Source organism: Xylocopa sonorina, chromosome 13 (genome assembly GCF_050948175.1).
Source record: "Xylocopa sonorina isolate GNS202 chromosome 13, iyXylSono1_principal, whole genome shotgun sequence".
NCBI classification, from domain to species: domain Eukaryota; kingdom Metazoa; phylum Arthropoda; class Insecta; order Hymenoptera; family Apidae; genus Xylocopa; species Xylocopa sonorina.
Window position 1 is genome coordinate 2,089,918 of NC_135205.1, and position 22,156 is coordinate 2,112,073.

At 40.4% G+C, this 22,156-nt stretch overlaps 2 protein-coding genes across 7 annotated transcripts in view; one reads left to right on the plus strand and one right to left on the minus strand.

Annotated features, from left to right (window-relative positions):
• The window catches only part of LOC143430294 (dual specificity protein phosphatase 7), a 99,237-nt gene extending 91,085 nt beyond the window's left edge, over window positions 1–8,152 (plus strand). The window contains exons 4-5 of the mRNA XM_076906425.1: window positions 796–1,188; window positions 7,425–8,152. Coding sequence (XP_076762540.1) covers window positions 796–1,188; window positions 7,425–7,738 — 707 coding nt within the window. The 3' untranslated portion in view covers window positions 7,739–8,152. The remainder of the gene's footprint in view (window positions 1–795; window positions 1,189–7,424) is intronic.
• Window positions 8,153–13,969: 5,817 nt separating this feature from the next.
• On the minus strand, window positions 13,970–18,338 carry LOC143430306 (uncharacterized). Of its 6 annotated transcripts, none has more exons than XM_076906454.1 (10): window positions 18,169–18,338; window positions 17,954–18,050; window positions 17,659–17,807; window positions 17,447–17,576; window positions 16,847–16,943; window positions 16,202–16,309; window positions 16,012–16,052; window positions 15,803–15,847; window positions 15,242–15,398; window positions 13,970–14,433 (listed from the first exon to the last, which is right to left on the minus strand). In XM_076906454.1, exons 2-10 carry the CDS (start codon window positions 17,959–17,961, stop codon window positions 14,248–14,250), a joined length of 921 nt encoding a protein of 306 aa, XP_076762569.1. In that variant the 5' UTR covers window positions 17,962–18,050; window positions 18,169–18,338; the 3' UTR covers window positions 13,970–14,247. The 6 variants fall into 6 exon arrangements, with proteins under 6 accessions (XP_076762569.1, XP_076762567.1, XP_076762571.1 ...); XM_076906452.1 differs by having other exon boundaries at window positions 17,945–18,050; window positions 18,169–18,337; XM_076906456.1 differs by lacking the exon at window positions 17,954–18,050 and having other exon boundaries at window positions 18,169–18,337.
• Between the last annotated feature and the right edge of the window lie 3,818 nt (window positions 18,339–22,156).

Below are 22,156 nucleotides of genomic sequence, written 5' to 3' on the forward strand. Positions count from 1 at the left end.
GAGAATGCCTTCAGCCCGTTCGAGTGTTTTTTCAGCGTGCTCGTCGTGTCAGAGTCGAACGGAGGGCACAGGCTTTTAGGTACATAGAGAGCACGCGGAAGTATGGCGGACCTGCTGCGGGTACGGTTTATTAGCTCGTCGGTGTTCTCGAGAAATCGCTGTGTACACAATTCCGGGATACAATTCGGAATGGTTTGAATCATTCCATTGTGCCGACGTGGAAAGAATGCCGGATAGGAAACACGGGACAGCACTGTTCTCCAGTTTCTTCGTGGAATCGTTCGTTTTATTTGCGGTCTATTTACAATTGTTTCATTCAAACAGAGAGTATTGTGCGTGAAATACGCGAAGCTCGCCCGCGGGATTTTCCACGCATCCTTTTCCATGTACTTTTTACTTAGGATGTTCGTAACGATGTGTATTTCAGTCTTGGTATCTCAAAATTGGATTGAAATCAATCGATCTTTCGAGAATAGTAGAAAATACCTTCTCCATTCCTCATCTTTATTTTAATAATTCCCTAATAACATTTAATAAACATTTAAAAACGGAATCCATCATTTTTATGAGTCTGCCAGTGTTCTGGTATTAATCGAGTCTCAGAAAGAAATCACAACGCCCAGCGAACACCACCTGTTTCGTTTCGGCCTATTGGTATTTTCGAAGTAATTCGATGCTTCCCTGCAGGACTAGTTCCCACGCGCCAGGCGTCTCGTTAGGCTTCCATCCGACCGTAGGGCGTTCAAAAATTAAAAACTGGCTCCTTCCTAACGGATCCGTTTCGATCGCTTTCAGGTGGCCACAAGGAGTTCCACAGGCGGCACAGGGACCTCTGCGAGGACACGCTACTCCCAGCAGTCGCAGGTGGCTCGTCCACGGTCGGTAGTTGCTCGAGTCCAGGACCAGGCTGTCCGGTACTTAGTCTGTCCGGTCCGCCAACTCCCCAACCCGCGGACATCGATAGCCATCCAGCCTCGAGGGTTCTACCTTTCCTCTATCTTGGGAACGGCAGAGACGCGGCTGATCTGCAACTTCTACGCGCGCTAGGCGCCACCAGAGTCCTCAACGTCACTTCACAATTACCCGGATACCACGAGGAGAGGGGTATCACCTATAGACAGATCCCTGCCTCGGACTCCGGCCATCAGAACTTGAAACAATACTTCGAGGAGGCGTTCGACTTCATCGGTGAGTGTCCACTCTTGATACGAGCGGAGTTTATGACTGGCGAGTAGGAATTTACCAACGGTCGATAATCACATTTTTTTGGGCAGTTACCGTTCACTTGGATCTGTAGGATCGGAATGAGGGTAGGAATTAGGGATTCTAGATAATTCCGAGAGCTCTAGCTCGTTCGATTGAACCTTGTCGCGTTCTAATGGATCGGGGATGCCTATTATAGGAAACGGTCTCGAAGTGGTCTCGTCGCGTAACGGTAAACCAGCTCCATAGAAAATTCTTGGAGTACTCCAAATCGTCCGACGAGTAAAAGCAGTCATAAAAACCGGGTACTCGGTGCACTGATCTTTCGATACTATTTTTTTACGGCCTTTAAATATCATTCGCCTCGTAAACATTCTGAGCGTAGCGGAACAGAAAAATATTTTGATCCGACCGCAGCATCAATGAAACTGGCCTCTATTCATTAACTAACCGGAGCACCATTCGAATAGGTGACGCACAATAGTTCGCAACGGTCTCATTGACATTGAACGAGTGAACGGGTGGCAGCTTCATTGACGCACCCGAACCTGTCGCGTGTTATTCAACAAAAATACTGGGGATTAGGGTAAATTGCTCTAATTGCATTGACGGCGTAGAATGTCGGGCGACTAAAACGGCGACATTCGAGGAGGCTGCGTTTAATTCACCGTGAGAGTGAACAGGGGTAGGGGGACGCGCAGAGCGTACACAAAGAGATGTTGGCCTCTGTCGATGAGTAATTCTTTCGGCTGACTGGGTGTGTCCTCGGGCAATGATCGTCATTGCCGTTTGTATCCGTGTTAGTTCAGGCTGATTTTTGCGTTCAAAGCGTAAAGCCAAAAGTGCATGCATGAAATGCTTTCATTTCGATTCTCTCGGTTATATCTCATTTACATCCTGATAACAGTCGCTAAAAATTTATCTGGTATCGTTATATAACTTTTGAACGTCATCTCTACTTAGCAAACATGGTTTCAACCCGCAGTAATTTACAAATAACATTCTTTTCTTCAAGTTAAAATATACTTGCAATTATGTTTGAGAGCTTTTTTTTTATATAGCAGTTGCAAATAATTGTGCTTGTAATTTCTGTCGATTCGTTAATGGAGTGATTTCGTTATTCAATATTAAGTTTTATAATATGAAGTGACCCTTTCTTTAATAGAAATGAACAATGGTAGTGCAAATTTTTTAAAGTTGAAAGTTTCCGGAATGAATTACAAATTGTCTTATGAATTATGAAGTTTTCGGTGTAGAAAACATGGGGTTGTGAGAATTTACGGTCTCAATAGGAAAAAATTTAGTGATGGAGTGGTCTTCCTGGACCATGCCAAACAAGGTGCAGGAACTTCCTAACGGTCCGGATCTTGGGCGTTCTTTATTTCCCTCCATGGGAACCCAGGACTCGATCCTTTGTGAAGGGCGTCGGTTAAACTTTCCATCTAACCCGGCTGCTTACTTTTAAAGCTTCGAGGGAATTCAACCGACAAAAATATTTCATAACCCCTAATCAAGTAACACAGTCGATTAACTTGTAGCCATGATAAAATAATTAGGAGGCACGAGTCGTTCAACAATTCTCAACAATCGCATATTCTATCTACTTCATGCTTTTAAAAGCACTATCATCAGTGTGTAAATCTATACCTTAAACTAAATTAAAATCATCATAATCATCCACCACTGAGTTCTCAATATTGATCACTTCTGTATTAAATCTACACATCTAAAAATCAGTAATATCAAATAAAATGTAATCAGAAGATTTGTACAAGTGTAGGCTGCATTTGAAATTTTCTCAACAACCATGATTCTATCTCTCATATCGATCCATATTGTAGATTAACACCGTAGATAATTTCTTGTAACTGATAAAAATCAGCAGGACGAGAAAAAAAAATCCACCAATCAAGTTGTTCAGTGCAGTGTAGTCTCGCCTAACAGTATTACCATATCAAACCTAGCTTCGAGTCCCGAATGCATATAACGCGTACCCCAGAGTGCTGAACGAAGGGGTTCGTTTCAGCGTGGCTTTGTTTATCCTCCGTCTCGCAAGAGGCCTCTTAACGGTCAACGCACCAAGTTGCCCTTCATTTCACGCAACAGTCCCTACGGTGCTGTTCGGTTGGCCAGGTACGGCATTCCACCAGTTGCACATTCGGTGGGTCCCACCTCTCTCTCGTGCGCGCGCGCGCGCGCGCTCATGCCACCCTTGGCTGCGCGCACACACGTTGATCGACCGTCGTCGTCCTGCGTTGAACACACGCGCGTCCGCACGCAGGGAGCACAGAATGCGGTGCAATAAACACAAACGCGACGTCTAGAGGCCGACACTGGGGCACCACGAAGGGGATTCACGGGTGCGCATTTGTTGGTGCACGCGCGCGCGCGCGCGCACGCCTGCCAGTGACTCATGGTTTCATGAATGGAAGCCTTTCGTCTTCTAGTCCTCGCACACGGTGAATGGTCCACCGGAAACGGCTGGTTACACCCTGTTTCCGTTACACCAAACTGCGCCGCGCTGATGAGGGAAAAACGAGCGAGCGCGCTGAGTATCGTTGGGAATTGCGCGTTTGGGGCTCGAACGGATGCATTCGTTGATGTCTGCGGATCAGTCGTGGCTAATGGGATCTGTGATTGGGGAATTGCGTTCATTCGGGGTTGTTCTAGTCTCTTTGGTGATGGATCGTGGGTATCGAATTGTATTTGCGATATTTAAAGTCGCCTGGATTTGTTTACATTTTATTGTTGACGATCATTAGCCATAGCTTGAATAATTTGAGATTTATTGGACAGAATTAATTTGAGTTAATCTGATTGACTAATTTGCAAACATTAATTTGAATCTCTTGTGAAGAGGGAACGATCTCTTTTTCAACATCGACAACGTTCTTTTTCTTTGTATATTTTTTGTTTTATTCCATTCTGCGCGTCATAAAATATCAATAGATATCATAAAAAATTGTAGAATGTTATTTGGTGTAAGAATCTGTTCTGCGCAGTGGATGAAAAAAAGTCGAGCAGAATTCTGTAAACGTACGATCGTATAAAATTGCGCAGTAAAATCGCCATAACTCGCCCGTTCGTGGAACGTGATTCCTACGCCGTTAATTTTAACCATTCGGGGAACGAAACATTTTAGGGGAGAAAGCGAATAGAACGGAGGCAACAAGTACGCCGGATTTCCCGGAACACGATATCATTTTCGTGATCGCGACAGGTGTCGTGGCTTTCCGTCATCGTGTACACACGCGCCTTCTGTTACCAAAAATACGATCAATCCCTCATTCCGTGACCAGGTCTATCGAAGTTTCAAATTCTTTCGTTTAATCATTTCTCCTATTATAGTATCTCTCTTTCCTAACGCCACCAAACTATCGCTCTTATTGCAGTATAAAATGTAAAATGAATACAATATTTTTCGTACTGCTCTTTCACCCTCTAAAATTAATTTCTGATATTCATTAAAAATTACGAATAATCCCCGAACATTTACAGAAATTTATATTCTTATAAATGCAATTACACTAATATGAAACCTGTATAAAATAGAAATTCGCGTTTTCTATGGAATTAATACGCATCATTACTTACACATTACTCTCAACAATTTTTTACATCTCATATATATCCCGTACCTTCTTACGCGCATAAATTTTCCATAAATACATAAACATACAGAATCTATTTATACACGTAGAGCAAGAAGAAAAAGCCAGTCCGTTCTCAGAGCGCGATAGTACTCGAAGTTCAACTCTTCCTCTTGGACTCATTTTTCTCCCTTTATCTATATAACTCTCCCTGCTTGCAGGCCCCCCGTCCGCCCTCTTCCATCGCGATTTTCTCCCGCTTTCTCCGTCTCCGCTCGACCGTTCGTCACCCGTGACTCATAGCAGATGCCAGCTCGCGAGTCTACACGCTGCAGGCTCTCGCGCGCGCACACCCGTAACGTTTAGGGGCCGTTGAACACCCCCTGTCTCGACTGACGCTTGCCTAAACTACTCACTTCTATTACACGACCCCCGATACGTGGCCAGATAAGATTGGTCGCGCCGCTTATCGCCGTTTAGCGGTGTGTATCAACGATTAATCGAAACTTCGAAGAGCGTGTCGGGGGTGTTTTTCAAAATTACACTTAGTTCTCCCCTTGTAACGTGTTTTGTCTGTAGAAATTTTTACTTTGGGCTCGACCAAGCCAGATCAGGTCATCGTAGACCGAAATGGCGTTGTTCGTACGGTTAGACGGTATGCTAATTGTTGCACTAATTGTTTCTAAGTTCGGTTCGCGCTATTAACGCATACGCGTTATAACAGGGAGTGTAATTTAATCTATGCATAGGTTGCTCTTGTTAATGATTCTCTTTACGTTCGTATAATTTTCGTATTGTTAACGCTCTGGTATTTTAAACTTATTCAATATGGCGTCCGTGCACCACGTACTGTTGCGATGGCCTATAGGCAACGTAACTTGGAAACTATTCTTGTATAATACGAGTCTTTTAATACTGTATTCTTGATATGGATACTATGCTGTAACGAATGCATCGGAAAATAGTGTCTGTTTTGTTTGACGAATGAGAATGCATTATGGATCTACACGTTATTTGCAGTATCTGGTAAAGTCTGGAACAATAACATGTAGAAATTACAATCGAAAAATGATGTAATAATATATTATACAATATCATTTAAATGAAATTCAAGTGTTATGTAACTATTATTATTAAATATTGCATGGTAATTACTAAAGTAATCGGAATGAAAACCAATAACAAGTTCAAAGTAACTAAACATGTGAATATGAACAATAGAGTAAAATTGATGCAGAATTGTGTGCATACATTTGGCGCAGTCGTATAAAATTAACACAATCTTTAAATATTTATAAAGTACGGTAAAGTAAACCGTCTTGTTATTAAGAACATGTATAGCGGACGACACTATGATCTTTATAAAATTACGATAGTCAAGGAATACAAATTTTCCTAACATTTTTAACATTTCTATGCAACGATACGCAATACAAAAGATTCAAGCAATTTCATTCATTTGTATTAGCATTTGATGGTTTTACAAACGTTAATATTTCTTGTCCAAAAACAAAGGGAATTCCGCAAAATTAAAAAAAAAAAGAGATAAAGAATGTATCATTCCATTATTCGTCTCGAAATTTTCCACAGATTCTTTCAGCAAAAATGGAATCGCGTCAGACCGTTGTTTCTTTTTTCCTTTTTTTTTTCGCATAAACATCGCGAGACCCTCGTGCGTGCGCACGTGCACTTGTAGCGGCTCCGACATGGCCCCCTCCACCCTCTTTCTACTTTCGTTCGAGCGATCGCAAGCACGTCGAGTAGTATACGTCGCGCGAGATACGGGCGCGCGTCGCTGTGACTCATTGGCGATACGATAGCGTCCCCCACGTTACGTAACCGAATCGCCTGTTTGGGTTACGCGGTTGGTTTTGTCCGCCCGTTTACAACGACGCGCGATCCTCTCGCGTCATCCGACCGAGTTGCACGGCCTCCGCTCGTAAATCGCCCTCCTAGAAACGCCGGATGACGTGGACCCGTGTGCCTGTCGATGACCCGCGTGTTTGGGCCCACGCGCTTCGAATTTCTCTACGGTGAGACGAATTGGACCGTGGCAATACTCCTTCGACGACCGCCACCGACGTCTTTCGTGGAATTAGAACAACTTTATTCGTTCAGTTGGTAGAGCAGAAGCTTTGAGCAGTAGTAGTTGTTAATAGAACACGTAATTTTATTAGAAGGAGATTGCTTTGGGGGTACTGGAAAGGAATGGATTGAGCTCTACAGGGTGCTTTGAAGTATATGGCGCCATCTAGGAAGTACTAAACGCAGTTTGGGAAGAACAGTTTGCAAAGAAGCGTTCCTTTGGTTCGCATCTTAACTTTAGAAGCACGATCTGCACTTTGGAGCCTGCTACTGGTCCACTTAACCTTTGCCATACTTCCCAGACAAGTATTGCGATGAAGTCATTAAAAATAATATCAAAACAAATATTTGCCGTACGACATGTGTATCTGTACAAAAAGCAATTCGTATGTCAATTAACGTAATATATGTTGTATACACGTTGACAAAGCACTGTCTAATATAATCTGAGCATTGCGTAAGGGTTGAGTTCCACTACTCTCAAACCGTAATCATCAAAACGAGAGGAACTTAAAACTAACCGTGTCGTCTGTGTTTTGTTTGCAGAGGAAGCGCGGAAAGCCGGAAGCAGCGTGTTAGTGCACTGTCAGGCGGGAGTGTCGCGCAGCGCGACGATCGCGATCGCGTATATAATGCGGCACAAGGGCCTCTCGATGGTGGAGGCGTACAAGTTGGTGAAGAACGCGCGGCCCATCATCAGCCCCAACCTGAACTTCATGGGACAATTGTTGGAACTCGAACAGGGTTTGAGGGCGTCCGGTGGTGTGGCCGCCGCCCCGGAGGAGCCGAAGGGTTACCATCAGTGTCGCTGGTCCCACCAGCAGAACAGCGAGGAGGTCACCTCCGGTTGCAGCGTCTGAGTCGAGCGAAATCGCCAGGCGCGGATCAGCCAGTTCCGCCACTGGGTACCAGGGAGAAGCCAAGATAGGGAGGGGAAAAATAGAAGAGCCAGCGCGCGGTTCGCGAGACCGTCTCGATATTCGCGTCCCATGGTCGGACGCCGTCGAAAGACACACACTCTACACATATCCTACACGTATATCCGTTAGAACGAGTCGAGGTCGTCGTTCTTCCCTGTTTCGCACACGCGCGAAGAACTCCGGATCATACCTTTACGTACTACACGTGCCTTGGCGATCGGCCCTAGAAACGGGAAAGGCTGATTTACAGAGACACTTTATTTCTATATACCGGATAACTTATTCAGTGAGAGAGGACGAGGACGTTCAGAGCGAAATGGGAAAGAGAGAGCGCCGCGTCCGTTGACGCGTTCAGGGCCGGGGCTTAAAGAGTACATTGAGGGATCTTTGCGGTGTCTGATTTTAGGGCCCACCGCGTTCGTCTCGGAAAACAAATACCATCCTACTTTTGTACGCGAACCAATCTTGGTTTCAGTCTACAGGATGAATGGTAATTGATGGTAAAAGTGAACCACGTGGAAGGGATAAGAAGTCACGACGAAGCATCCTCGAGTTTGGGGTCACTCGCACAAGCTTGGATCCCCTTGTAACTTGCGTTTGTTGAGGTAAACTTCGGTTAGGTTGTAACTCGCAATCGTCAGTTCTGTAAATGTTTAAGCGACTGTGGGATTATCGAGGTTTTATACGACGACAATATGTATCTGCCATATGAATCTCCGATACAGTCACCAAGTCAATTAAATTGTTATTCAACTGGAAGTATCAAGTTGATACCTAACACGAAACCGGCTCTGTACGTGGTCGCGTGGAAAAAGAAAGCTGAAACGCCGTGCAACGCCCTCTATTTTGGGACTCGAGGGTTAACCAAAATGGCGTGGACTGCAGCACGCGCGCACAAGTTTCTTCCCACGCGTCCCCGTCGACGACGCGGGCTACTCGGTCTTCGCAAATTATTTATGCGCTGAAAGGAGGAGAGAATAGAAGAGGGGGACGTTCACGCGGCGCTAGTTACGGAAGCTTCGTGCAATCGTCATGATGAAAGAGATGGTGTACTTACGCGACAGTGTTCCGTAGTTCTATTGGTACAAAGTATATACATACATACACGGTAAGACGCGCGTGCGTCACGAAAGATCGTAAATTTCTTTCATTTTTGTTCCCTGCGTAGTTCGTCGTAGTAGCGAGAAAGTATGTACATTTGATTTTAACGATGATACACGGTGTTCCAGTTTTTCTCTTGGAAAGATCTATCGTTGTAATTTAGAGAGTTGGTTTTATTCGTTTCTCCTACCCGGCTTTTATATGCATTAAGTCGTAACATATTAAACGTTAAACTTCTGTCAAATGAAAATGTATTTTCCACTCCTTACGGTTTTGTACTTTAGAAATGTTTCACCTTTTAAATTGTTTCTGCCTCGAAACAAGTGATGATCAGTAGGAGATTAACCCTAATGGATCACTCAAGTCTGAGGACACATTTCATATTTTAATGCGTGCAAATTTCACAGATGTGTGCTGATCGAATTGTTTAAAAAGAATCATTAAGAACCACTCGATATTATTTGAAACTAAATATACACATAACGAAATGGGGATGTTTCGTATATTACGATTTAATATATATAGATATGAATATATACATGTATATTTTTTTAATGTGTCAAATATCATCTCGTTTAAAAAGATCATTTTGCCGTTGTGTTTTCGCGTCTTCGATTAATTATGTTCAACGACATTCTTGTAATCGTGTTTAAGGGCACTGTTTCCGAAACTCTGTTGCGCACGAAGAAGAATCGATCTTATGATGAATACACGTTTGAGTAGTCGCACTCGAGGTGTCTTGCGGAGTATTTCTTTTCTTTTGCCATCAGATGAAGCGCGCGCAAAATGGATAACCTAAGAGAGAGAGAGAAAGAGAGAGAGAGAGAAAAAGAAAAAAACAAAAAAAGAACGGTGGGCGAATGTACGTCGATTGAGGTAAATAATAACTACGTTTGCGTTTTTTTTTCTTTTTGCCTTTTGCCTATATTTGTATCTCTGTATTCGTAATATTACAACTATTCGATAGCGAAGTGGTTTATATTTGATAAAATAATATATCGTTAGATGGAATTTAGCTTAACCACGAGCTCCGTAGCATTTAAGGATCTGGTTGAGATCCAACCATCGTGATCTAGTCGTTTGTTGGGATATAAACTGATTATATGATTCTGATTATGTAAGATTATGAAAGAGAGGGAGAGAACGAACGAGCGTGTGAGATAGAGAGAAAGAGAGAGAGAGAGAGAGGGAGTTCAAATGGCCCCCGCCAACTAATTAGGGATAAATATTGTAAGAACCGTCGTCGACAACTCGAGGGGTCGAGGTGCGATTTTAAATGCGTTATTCAAAATGATATGCCAAACACGGATTTTTAGTTCGAATTCGACGAGTTTCGGGATCTCGAAGTTCTGCGTGACGACCAAAATTATTATTCGTACGTCGACCTTAAAAACTGTACATAGGGAATAAATGATTAACGCACGAGGTACGAATCAAGGTTAATTTCGATCGTTCTGAATGGATTGGCGAGCATCGAGTTCAAATAATCCCGCTATTGATATGTCATTGGTATATAAAAAGTCATGTAACGCGTAAGAGTAAAGGTTAACTTTATCGCTGTGTTTATCTCAGGTTATTCTTTTGCAATGGCCCACTGATCATCTAAATTAGGCGTGGGCAATGGCAGCAACGAATATCAGTAGCGACGTCGTAACAGCCGTATAGGATCGTATATTTTGAGAGACTGTAGCAAAGGGCACGCATCCATTGTGCCTATGTGCTGGACGTTCATGCACCTGCATTTTCTGCCTATGAACGCTCTGGCATCTGCAAATTGCGAGCAAAAAACGTTGTGCATCACTGATGTCCTTTGCTATATTTTAAGCATCCGTGCAGGTTGAGATTTGTATCGGAGAACTTATATTCTCTAATATAAATGCCAACTTATATGAGGTCTCGGAAAATTTACAAACCCAACTATTCATCGTTAAAGCATGTCTATTTTTATATAGCAAATGCAGTTTCCATCTGGTAGAACGAGCTTTTTTATGCGAAGATAAAATTGCCCATGTCTGATCTAAATGTAACGTCGATAGAACATGAAAATGGAATTGCTGCCATTAAATCTGAACGTTGTTTGACATCGATGTGCGCGCAGCCTCAGGCAAAAGGAAATTCCTCGACTAAGAACTTGGTCTGTGTTAAACGGTAGTAGAAGTATTATAGGAACGGGAAAGCGTTTGTTTCCTCGCACGGCATGATTCATTCGAAACGCGTGTGTATATCTAATAAGCTTGCAATCGCTTGTATTTGAAACCGCCAGACGGGCGATCCCCCCGTCGTCATCGAAAATTGTCCGCGTATATTTGCTTCGATCGTCGAAATACCTCGAGCAACGGCCTAATCGGGACGTTGGTTTAAACGTAAAAGGAAAACAAACGTGCGCGAGAGTAACTTATACGATACAGGACAATCGCCGCTGTTTAAATCAAACCGAGTAGCTGTTCAAAACCGAAAGAATCGCTTAAACCGATATGCCTTTCTAATATTAGAGAGACTCAAACTGTTGACAATAAAAGCTCGACAAGGGGAAAAACGAGACCTGTTGTGCGTGAAAAGAGAAAAAGATATATATATATATATATATATAAATGTATAGCATAACGAGGCAGAGCAAGTTCCTTCAGATTCTCTAATTCTCTCGAGGAAACGGTACATATCAAAGAGACGTCGCCTTCTTTTCTTATCTTCATTATCTTTTTTCCGTTTCATGTAGATCGCGAAGAATATCACGTTCGAAGGGAACAATCTCTGTTCGCATCTCCTATTAATAATCGTGGGCGTCGTGACGCTTCGTGTAGACCTTGTAAAAAGGAAAAAAAAATAAACTGTGCTAGGAAGTAGCGTTGTAAATAATTGCAGAGTAAAGGTAGACGAGCGATCGCGAAGAAGGGACTCTGGTAGGGAGAAGAGAGAGATCGATTCGACGCTATGTAATTAAAGAAAAAAAAAAAAAAAAAGAAACGAGAGCTCTACTCGATCGAGAAAGAGAAGCAGAGAGCCACGAGCGTAGTACCTGTTGCGTCGTGAGAATGTATGATATATGTATGTAGTGTTTACTGGATTGTGGAAGAACTTTAACAATAAAATGTAATATGTCGATCTGCGATAAATAGTACTCGTTCCCCGTGTAGCGATAGAATGTGGTGCGATTTAATGCTGGGATTGGTAATAGTTCAAGCCTTGATGTCGATTAATGGCCCGTTGAATGTCGTATGCGATTTCGATTGCACGAAAGAAGACCGATACGATGCAATTACTAGCGCCACGCGGTCCAAAAAAAGTTCCTAACACGATGTGTATGGCTGCACGTATTTAGAATGTTGCATTAACCAGTTTTTGCTTCACACTAATCCTGGGTTCTTAACGATTAGAATTTATCGTAGTTTGATGTATCTACTTTATTGCTGGTATCTTTCTACGTCGGTGTGCACATGTTAAGGCTCGCGTACACGCTTCTTGGCATGGATCAGCTGAACGCTTCGGGATGGTGGACAATTTCTTTCTTTTCTTTACCGGAACGTTGCCGTACGACGGACATATTTCTCGTGTTTCAATGTACAGTTAAGCGTAACGTAAAGTAATGTGTATACACGAGGACAAACTATTGTATCATATCAAAATTTAGTTATTTTATGAATAAAATTATAAACCGTACACACTCTCGGTCGATCATTCGCATTTCTGGCTCTAATCGAAAACGAAGGGCTCGTATACGAGGGACGTGTAAAATTTAACATCTGCAGAAAGAAAGGCCGAAGGAGACGGCGGAAGTTTCGTGTGATGGACAGACGTAACATAAAAACGATATGATTATTACGAAAATGTTTATTTAGACAGAAAATATCGAATTTCGAATATAATAAAATTTCCAAATTCTTCGATAGAATCGGTTAACCTTCTTAGACCGAGCATTTGTTTCTACAAACGGCACGCTTCTTTTAATTTTTATTATTATTATTATTATTATTATTATTATTATTTTTAAGAAGAAATCGAAACGATCTGACTTCCGAGATGATTTCAAGATGGCCGCAAAACGTACACACGTGAAACTCAATAAACCAGAGACGTTCATGTCGCGGTGCTTTTACAGCGTTATCGGAGACGTTTTCTTGACGGATAAAAATATTATGATTGTGCATACGGTGAAGTATGTAAATTACAAATTCGATCTGTTACTTTCTCTCGACAGTGTTCGCAGCACACATGTACAGTGTTCCTCGCATTCTCAGTCTCCTGCTTTCTAAACATTATATATATATATGTATAGATACGTTTCGCTGTAAGTAAATATTAGGTTGTAACGGTATAAGCTAATAGTAATAGTAATAGTAGTAATTTTTAGGGGCCATGCCGAATCTCGTGCTTTCCTTTCGTATTCTTGACGCGCCCCTCGGCTCGTTATGCTTCCATTTACCTCGTGACTGGAAATGCGACAATTCTGACCGTACGTTCCAAATTAAATGCATAGATAATCGATATGGAATTGCTTTGTGCTGTCCTATTTACACGATTGTTGCCACGGTTCGCGCCTAACCTCATATATGGTAGGTTCGGATTACGCCGTTGTACTAACGTTACGCCAAATGTAATTCGCGCAACGAAGCGAGAGATTTTTACGGGTAAAAAAATCTGACGTCGATCAACTACTGCGTTACCGATAATAGATCCATTTAAATATAAAACGGACAACGAATACAATTAAAGTTGCAGCCAATAACTACGCAAAGATACTCGAAGAGGATAAACTTTACCAACATTTACTTTGCGCATCCTCTGGTCTAACAACAACGACGTAACGAACTGGTGTACGTCCCATTCCGTTACATCCCGAAAAAAAGCATGCTTACTCGTACTTATCATTTGAGATTAGATATTGGATTTATGAGAACGCGTAAAAGTAATAAAACTGTTCGTCCACTTCCGCTATGAAAAAGGAGTTGATGTAACCGAAGCCCTCTGAAGGTTGAAGCGGATAAACTGTAATAACTCGTTCGTGCTCGACGACGGCCTACTGCTTGTCGCGAAAAGAAATGAAAATTACAGAAACCGCGAGCAGGTTGTACAATATGCTTATACTGCGTAACTTACCCTGATTCTCTTCCAGCGTAAATAATATTAATAAGTAATTGTATTTTTTTTTTTTGTTTCTTTAAAATTGCTTCGCGCTATTCCCTCCGGCTATTATTAACAAGTAAATTCACAATTACTTATACACTATTGGTATATGTATATATCTATGTATATAGCTTTCTTTTTCTTTTTTTTTTTTAAATCGCTGATCCACGATTCCTGGAATCGATCGTAGAATTGATAGACCAGACTGCTGCGCGGATAGGAAAGTTTTAATTACTCGCCAAGGCTGCCATGGCGCGGATTAACGCGGCGTTCTCCTCGCGAAGACGGTCCCGTTCTACTGTCATTTCGCGTTGTTGTTGAAGTAATCTGGCTTCGAGGGCCATTATCTTGTGATCCCGGTCCTCCAGGAGAGACAATAACCTCCTGTTCTCCTTCTGTGCTCGTTCTATCAGCTGAAATTTTTGAATTACACAACTTGAAAGGCTATTCTGCTCCATTTAATATGGAAGGTTCAATACAGACAAACTGCACGCTTCGATAGAGCAACACTGAATAATATGAGGGTGCGGAGACGCTGCTACGTAAAAAGGTTTCAAACAGGTCGAGATTTATATCACCATTGATTACGCGCGTTAACACCACTGAGATAAATGTACTTAGCGCCTATGTATCTGCTGCAATAATGAGCTTGTCTGTACTGACCTTAAATAACACTACTGCGAAACCCTCAAAGCTATTTCTTCTTGTCGGTTTTTGTAATTGAACACCTCGCAGAGGGTTAGATACACACTAGCAACTTTCTGTTAACTGATACGTGAAATATATGCAAGTGCGTACATTACTCGATACGGCTGTGGCAAAGGGCATTAAACCGGGTTCTTCTCTCTGCATGTTTAGGTCCAGCGTTTCTGATAATTATAAAAAACCTGGCGCATGTGTATTCGTTATCAATGAATATTCACGAGTCAGCAAGTGTGCCGCGTCAACTCCGCAAACTCGAAAGAATCTCAAAGTAAAGCACGTCTGTACAAATATGTATATGGAAACGCGCATACCAAAGATACCAACGTGACTGGTTCGAATGGTCGTCTTAAAAACAGTCAACTTAGGAAAAGTTGCTAATGTGCATCTGACTTCGATGCGTCTCAGCGATCAACACAAACTATAGGATAGACAAAAGTATACGCGGCCATTGAATGGTCTCCGCTGATGCTCCATTTATACTACAGAGAAGATAATCTGATAAACAAAGACTAATACTTCGTGCGGATTGTCTCCTGTTGGCGTAGGCAGTCTTGGTTGATTAGGGGCGTTCACAGAAGCTTGTGGTTCGTGGTTTCCACGGTCCGATTGATTGACACTGTCAGACTGATTCAGAGAATCAAATTCCTCGTCGTCTGCCTCCAAATCGGAGTGACTAAAATTAAACGGCGATAGTTTTCGGTATATTAGTGAATGCGCATGGTTATGCCAATTCGGACTGCCTATGATATTATATTAGGCACGACCCTTAACACATAATACAATGTTTGATGATACTCTGTACATTACATTACTTTTCGCTCTCTATGTTCATCTTGAATCGATTACTTTTGCGCTTTAGCGTAACATGAAATATGATTATAGTTAGTATGAGATCAAATGAAATATGTTAGACGATACTTTTGCCGTTTCTGTAGATCGTTATAAAAATGGTGGTATACAAAAGGACTTACGGTACTCGTTACAATACGCAGGCTCGTATTTAAAAGAATCTACTAGCTCTACCGTACTTCGTACAGGTCGTGCCTAATTGTACATTGCACGTACAGTAGCACTTACCAACTGTGCCTATTTATACATGACCTGTAGGAAGTACGGTAATGCCTAAAAAGCAGTAGCAGTTTATTACAAATAACTACTATATTTTCACTAAAGCACTATATATATATATATATGTATATATATAGATATATATATGTATATATATGTATATATGTATGTATATAGTTTAGTTTACTACCGTAATAAGATATCTCAGTGCTTTATACCTTTTGTTTCGCCTTTGTGTAAACATTTTTGCTGTCCGTTCCTGAAACATGCGCAGTTTGACAAATACATAAAATAATCGATGGTCACGTACAATCGACTTTTTGACCGTGTTCACGGTAACAGACTATTCTTTGCTTTGCTTTTATTCTTTTATCTTTTTGAAAAAGTAAAATAATCACACGGACTTACTTCGATGAGTTCATGATCAAGGAACTCATTGTGATGTGTGTTGTGTTTAGTTTCAAGACAAGTGCCACTAAGATCTTCCTCATCTTCTCCTGTACTACCTCCTGTACTCTGCAGAATTAAGTTGGCTAACGAAATTACATTGCGGAGTAACACAGGTGTTTGCACACAAAACTTTTTACCAATATACCCGTTATAACACTCGCGGCCAAACGCGATTTACGTTACGAGGAGCTCGGAAAGCGGTTTCTAAGTGCAACGCTACTTTGTCATACTACATTCCGTGTGTGCCTATATGATACGGTATCTCTAGAAAGGTACAATTACGCAAAACATTCCCGAGTGAGATGAAAAACACCAAACGTACGGACGAAAAGCAATATCTTTCAAAATCATTTCAAAATATTCATCTCAAGTATCGATTAAAAATAATTAATTAACGAAGATTAACGTTATTCATGTAACAAATAATAAGTAGACATTCCTGAATTGGTCATGCAAGATAGAGAAAGAGACGACTAGCAAGTTCGTAACAAATTAGCGTCGATGCAAGAGAGAAATCCTTATTTTGGAATCCGGGTTTATTGCCGCGAGGAGTAATTAAGAGATTCTTTAGGGCCTTTAACGTGACTGGAAACAGTGACAAACCTCCGTTGATGGCAAATGTACTACTCCGGTACTTCGTCTCTTTTCTCGAAGTTTCCGCCGATCGCGTTGTTGCTTCCCCTTGTTTATGTGTGTTGGCCTGTGCAAACAGGATACGACATTAAAGGTAGCAGAACCGGATCCCGAAAGTGTTAACAGATTGCGTAAACACTACATTAGATCTACACATAAGGAGAGGCTTCCAACATCGGAAAACTGATTTTAATACAATTTTTAGAACATGCAATACAGCCTTCTTCCTCTTTATAAATCATTCTTCACATGGAGACAGATTCTTGTTACTATTTACTCTTGATATATTCCACATGACTTAAACGATAAGTTATCTTATCTGATTAATCAATTCAGCTACAGAGTTAATGTAAAAGTCTCATTTGAAAGGAATTTCTAATTTTTATGCAGTCCTCGATAAGATTAAGCAGATAACTCAATTACAAGATACAAAATAGTTCCTTAAAAGTTATATTAAAGATCAATGACATCAAGTTGGAACTTTCCTTTGTTACAAAGCAGGTACCGCTGATTAACAAAATCTCGACTCTAGGCATACTTTTATTTACAAACAATACAATGCTTACTTACCGGCTAGTCACCCGTTTATCCTGTTTCCTCATTATTGGTTTATTCTGCTGATTCTCATGTTCCGGTGGTAGTACACTGTTCGAGCTTGTGTCGCATACACCCTGAGACTCTTCCACGTTCTGAGCACTCTCTGAACGCAAACACAGTCGAACATAAAGCTTTTCTGCAGCGCGAGGCAATAGAAGCACGATAGAAACGAGTGTACGAATTACTTTGAAAGTTTATGGAAGAGGAGTCTCCTGTTCTGGGCTGAGCGACTCTGGCTCTCGCTGTTCTGATCCTGGACCTCCTGGATGTCAGCTCGAAGTCATTGTCAAAGTCCTCCTGGCTGACGGAGCTGGACGCCATGCCGGTTATGTCGCTGCAAAACGAGAAGCAGCAGAAACGTCGGATTTCGTTTTGGGAACGGTGCGCGCGGAGAACAAACGAAAAAAAAAAAAAAAAAAAAAACTCGTAAGGCTGTGCGAGATAAAGAAATAAAAAAAAATGGGCTCTTACAAAAAATACCTGGACATCTGAACAAAGGGGGTGATGGTGTGCGATACTTATTGTCGGACCAGCGCAATAGTTGGAGGCCAAAAAGCGAGTGCTTGATTAGGTTTGTCTAAGGGAAAAGTCACAAGGCATGAACCCGCTTTCGGCTACGAGCAAAATGCGTGCGCGACACGACGATAACACAACTTAGAGAGAAAAGAAAGAGGAATGCTTGGGGTATTAGTCACCTGTCGAGGTGAGTGGTCTTCACCTAGTTCCAATGCCAATGCCGTGACTCACTACCAACCTATGTGCGATTGACAGCTGTCAACCATTGAAACATCTATAAACACGTATAGCCCGCACGATTACATAGTTCAAAGATAGATAGGCATATCGATCGTCCGTGTGCCTTGGTTTAAGCACAATTTCCAATGCGCCGTTACAATGTCACTAGAATCCGGTCTGCAAAACCGTAAAAAGACACCAGACGAAAGACTGGAAAAAGTCACTACACGATTTTGACTGAAGACAGAGAGGTAGTCAGAATGGGTGACGAGGAAGGTGTTATGCTACAATTTCTCATGAAACTGAGGATCTATCTGGTTTGGTTCTATTCTTGGACGAGTTATGTGGACGTTAACTAGACGCTACGTTTGATGTTCTGAATTAGGGATTGTGGGAAAGTCGAGATTTTAGAAATTACGTTCAATTCAACTATTGGAGCCAACAAAATTCAAAAGTTATGAACAGATCCTTTTTTTATATCTATTAATGTTGTATTTTAATTGCTTGCGTGAATTATTAGTGATATAAATAAAAGATTTATAATTTGTACAACGTGTGTATCGCATGTAAAGATGGATACGTATCTCACGAAAATATATATAGTAATTGAATGAGTTTTACAAAATATTTTTACAGGTAATTATTTATTCGGTAATTATTGATAACTTTGTTCGTTTTCAAAGAATTTTGTACATCGCGCCATCTCTACAGAAAGTGCCTAAACTAATAGGAACTCCTTGTTTCATCAATAGTTTACTTCGCTGTCGATGATCCTGTGCGACCAGTTTAAGCATTATTTGCAAAGATAGCGTCACAGTAATAAAATAATCGCAACGTTTAACTGCAGTAGTAATTATATGCATGTGTAATTACCGACAATGTACGTCGATAAATCGTTCGTCTCACGGAACCGTGGTAGACAACGATGTTTTGAATTATTATTGTTAGTCTCGACAACTTTCAACTCAGCAATCGAAGATAATAAAGCCAAGAAACGTGAACTAATCCTTTCTTTTTTTAATTTTAATTATTTAATGTTGCAGTTCAATCTGATAAGGATTATTAATAACATGAAAGGCAAGTTATTGGTATAATATTTATTGGAGCCACTAAATTCCTGGGCCATGCATAAAAGCGTATTGTGTAAGCGGTCAATCCTGTATCTCATCAATGATGGAATTAAGCAGAATAGATTCCTAAAGAATGAATTCTAAACAAAATAGATTCCAAATAGGTTCTTGTATATGTCAGAGTATTACCAAACAAGGTAGATCTCTACTTTTATGAAAAATGATCATTTGACTCTCCCAGACGACACACGTGTGGCGTTATCGACTTCCATATCTCAGCAGACACGTTCACTGCCATCTACTTCCGCTCCTCGGAAAGTACATTTTCGATAGGAAATTGTTTCAAAATTAATTCGCGCCATCTATAAAAAAGAGACTCTCGTTTGCTACGTCTTTCAAATTTATTATTCACTTATTTCTGCGCCATCAAAGACTACACATCATAATTTTCCTTTACAAAATCTAGATTTATATTTCTAAGCTTCTACTTCAGTTTACCTTATTTGTTAAAGACTTGTTGTTTGTTAAATAAAATTGTTATATAAAAGCGATCCACGTGAAAGTTAATTAGAAGAAAATATAGTAGTCAAGGACCTCCACACACGATAAGATGGTGGCGACACCATACTGGCACTGTAGCGGCACTTCCGAGGAGTGCCAGCAGATCCGTAGCCACCTGTGACCGCATTCGTTAGCTAAAATGCCGGCACGGTTTTAGTCATCAGTGTAACACGCGTGCAAATGGCACTGCGCCAGTACCAGCATGACACGCGTGTCATCGTTTCATTCATGAATCTTCTCAGCAGTGGCGTAGTGTCACATTTGCTAACGGAGAACCTGTGTTTGCATACAAATTAAAACCGTTAGATGTTAGTAGGAGTTCAACACATGAATATTGATAGACATTTTGATAGTTGTTTTCCAATATTTATGATTATTGAGAAAGCCATATATATATTTCTTACAACTCGTCATAAAATAAAAATATTATTTATAAAATAAAATATTACTTATAGAATAAAATTACTTATAAAATAAAATATATTACTTATAAGATAAAATTATAAAATAATAATTACTTATGAAATAAAAATTCATCCTGTTACGTCCCTAACTTCGCCTGGTGTAATTGCTCGGTTGGACTGCTAAAGATGACTTTTTTTGTGTTGATTGAATAGTTTAGTAGTTGGGTTAATGTTTAGTTTAATACTTAATTTAATACTGACTATTTTACATTTGTACAATCTTATATATTAAAAACCGAAGCAGCCACTTACACAACCATTGGGTTTATGGCACGTCATAGGTATTGAATTAAGGTACTAAAGGTGCGAATCTTTACAAATTCCAAAGCAACCTTTCCAAAGACCCTATTCCCTGCATTTAGAAGAATTAAAGTTCAAAAATAGCTAGTAATGGCGTCCGTACCATAAAGTTGATTCTGTAATTAGGAAGTCGACCAATTTCGCGACATGACACATATTATATATATGTACAATATTTCTATTACTCCGTTAAGAATTTTTTATTTTTTTTCCTTTGGTACATATATTCCCGCAATACATGCCATGGTTTTACTGCTTGTAGAAATTATAAAAGAGATATATAAAATTCAACGGAATGAAGACAATTCACTTAAATTCTTTATTCTTTCATTTCCATCCTGCTTCGCGATTCTTTTTCTATCGCCCCTGTACAGTGCTTTTATGTAAAGTAATCATGCAAATGTTTTACAGTAGAATGTGAGACGAGTGTAAAAAAAATGTTCTACTTCTTATTATCATATATGTATTTTAAACTATAAAATAAAAAGATATAACTAATAAACAATAATAAAGATACGATTAATAAACAATAATAAAAATATAGTTAATAAGCAATAATAAAGATATAATTAATAAATAATAGAGATATAACTAATGTAATCGATAAACAATAGATGAAGCCGCCGAATATACATATTTTGCTTTCCTACAAAACAGTGAAATATGATGTTATTTAAACAAATTTTACGCTATTGAGAATATTTTCGTTTAGAAATGAAATGTACCTTTTAAAATTCTTCGACGTCAGCTTCGTCTCGGTTCCAAAAATGGACAGTAGCTGGTCCATGTCGTTTCGCTCCCTTCCTGTAACTTTCCTTACAAGTTCGCAGAGCCTGTCGCGCATATTTCTGAAACTCCCTCTTGGCAGGTTTTCAAAAATAATTGTTTGAGCACGCAGCTTCTGAAAGTAAAAAGTAGTGAACATGCATTACTTGCAATAAAACATGGAAACAAGGTATGAATACGAAGAAAAATTAATACGTACTATGTATTGTAAATGTCGACCGCCTGTCAGCTAATGCTGTTTTGTTTCTTTCCTTGCCATACCAGGAGAGGTGCCGCGAAATTGTGTAGTGCAAGGTCTCCCTTATTGCTATAGTTATTGTTTCTTTTGCACTGAAACCGCCTAATTGTTGAAGGTACGCAACCTATGCAAGCATAAATATGCGTATTAAATGTATGTAATAGTATTTCATAACAATAAATAACTATTCTTCCTATGTTTATACTTACAAGCTCTGCGAACATATGTTCATCGGCACTTTAATGCTTCGACACTTTGAAGCGGAATCTAGGACGGCTTTCTCATATTTAATGCTCGCGCAGCCCTTATATTTGAGGAATAAATAGCCTGGAGACGACTATAAACATTTATAGAAAAATGCTATAAAATGGCACAACAAATTTGGAAATTTATAAATTTATGATATATATATTGTATACTTACCTCAGTAGCATGCTTGACTCCTTGAGACTGTTGAGGATGGAATTCAATTTTTCCATTATAGCGGGTGTGCATACGGATATGTGAGGTGTTTGTGTCTGTTCAAGCA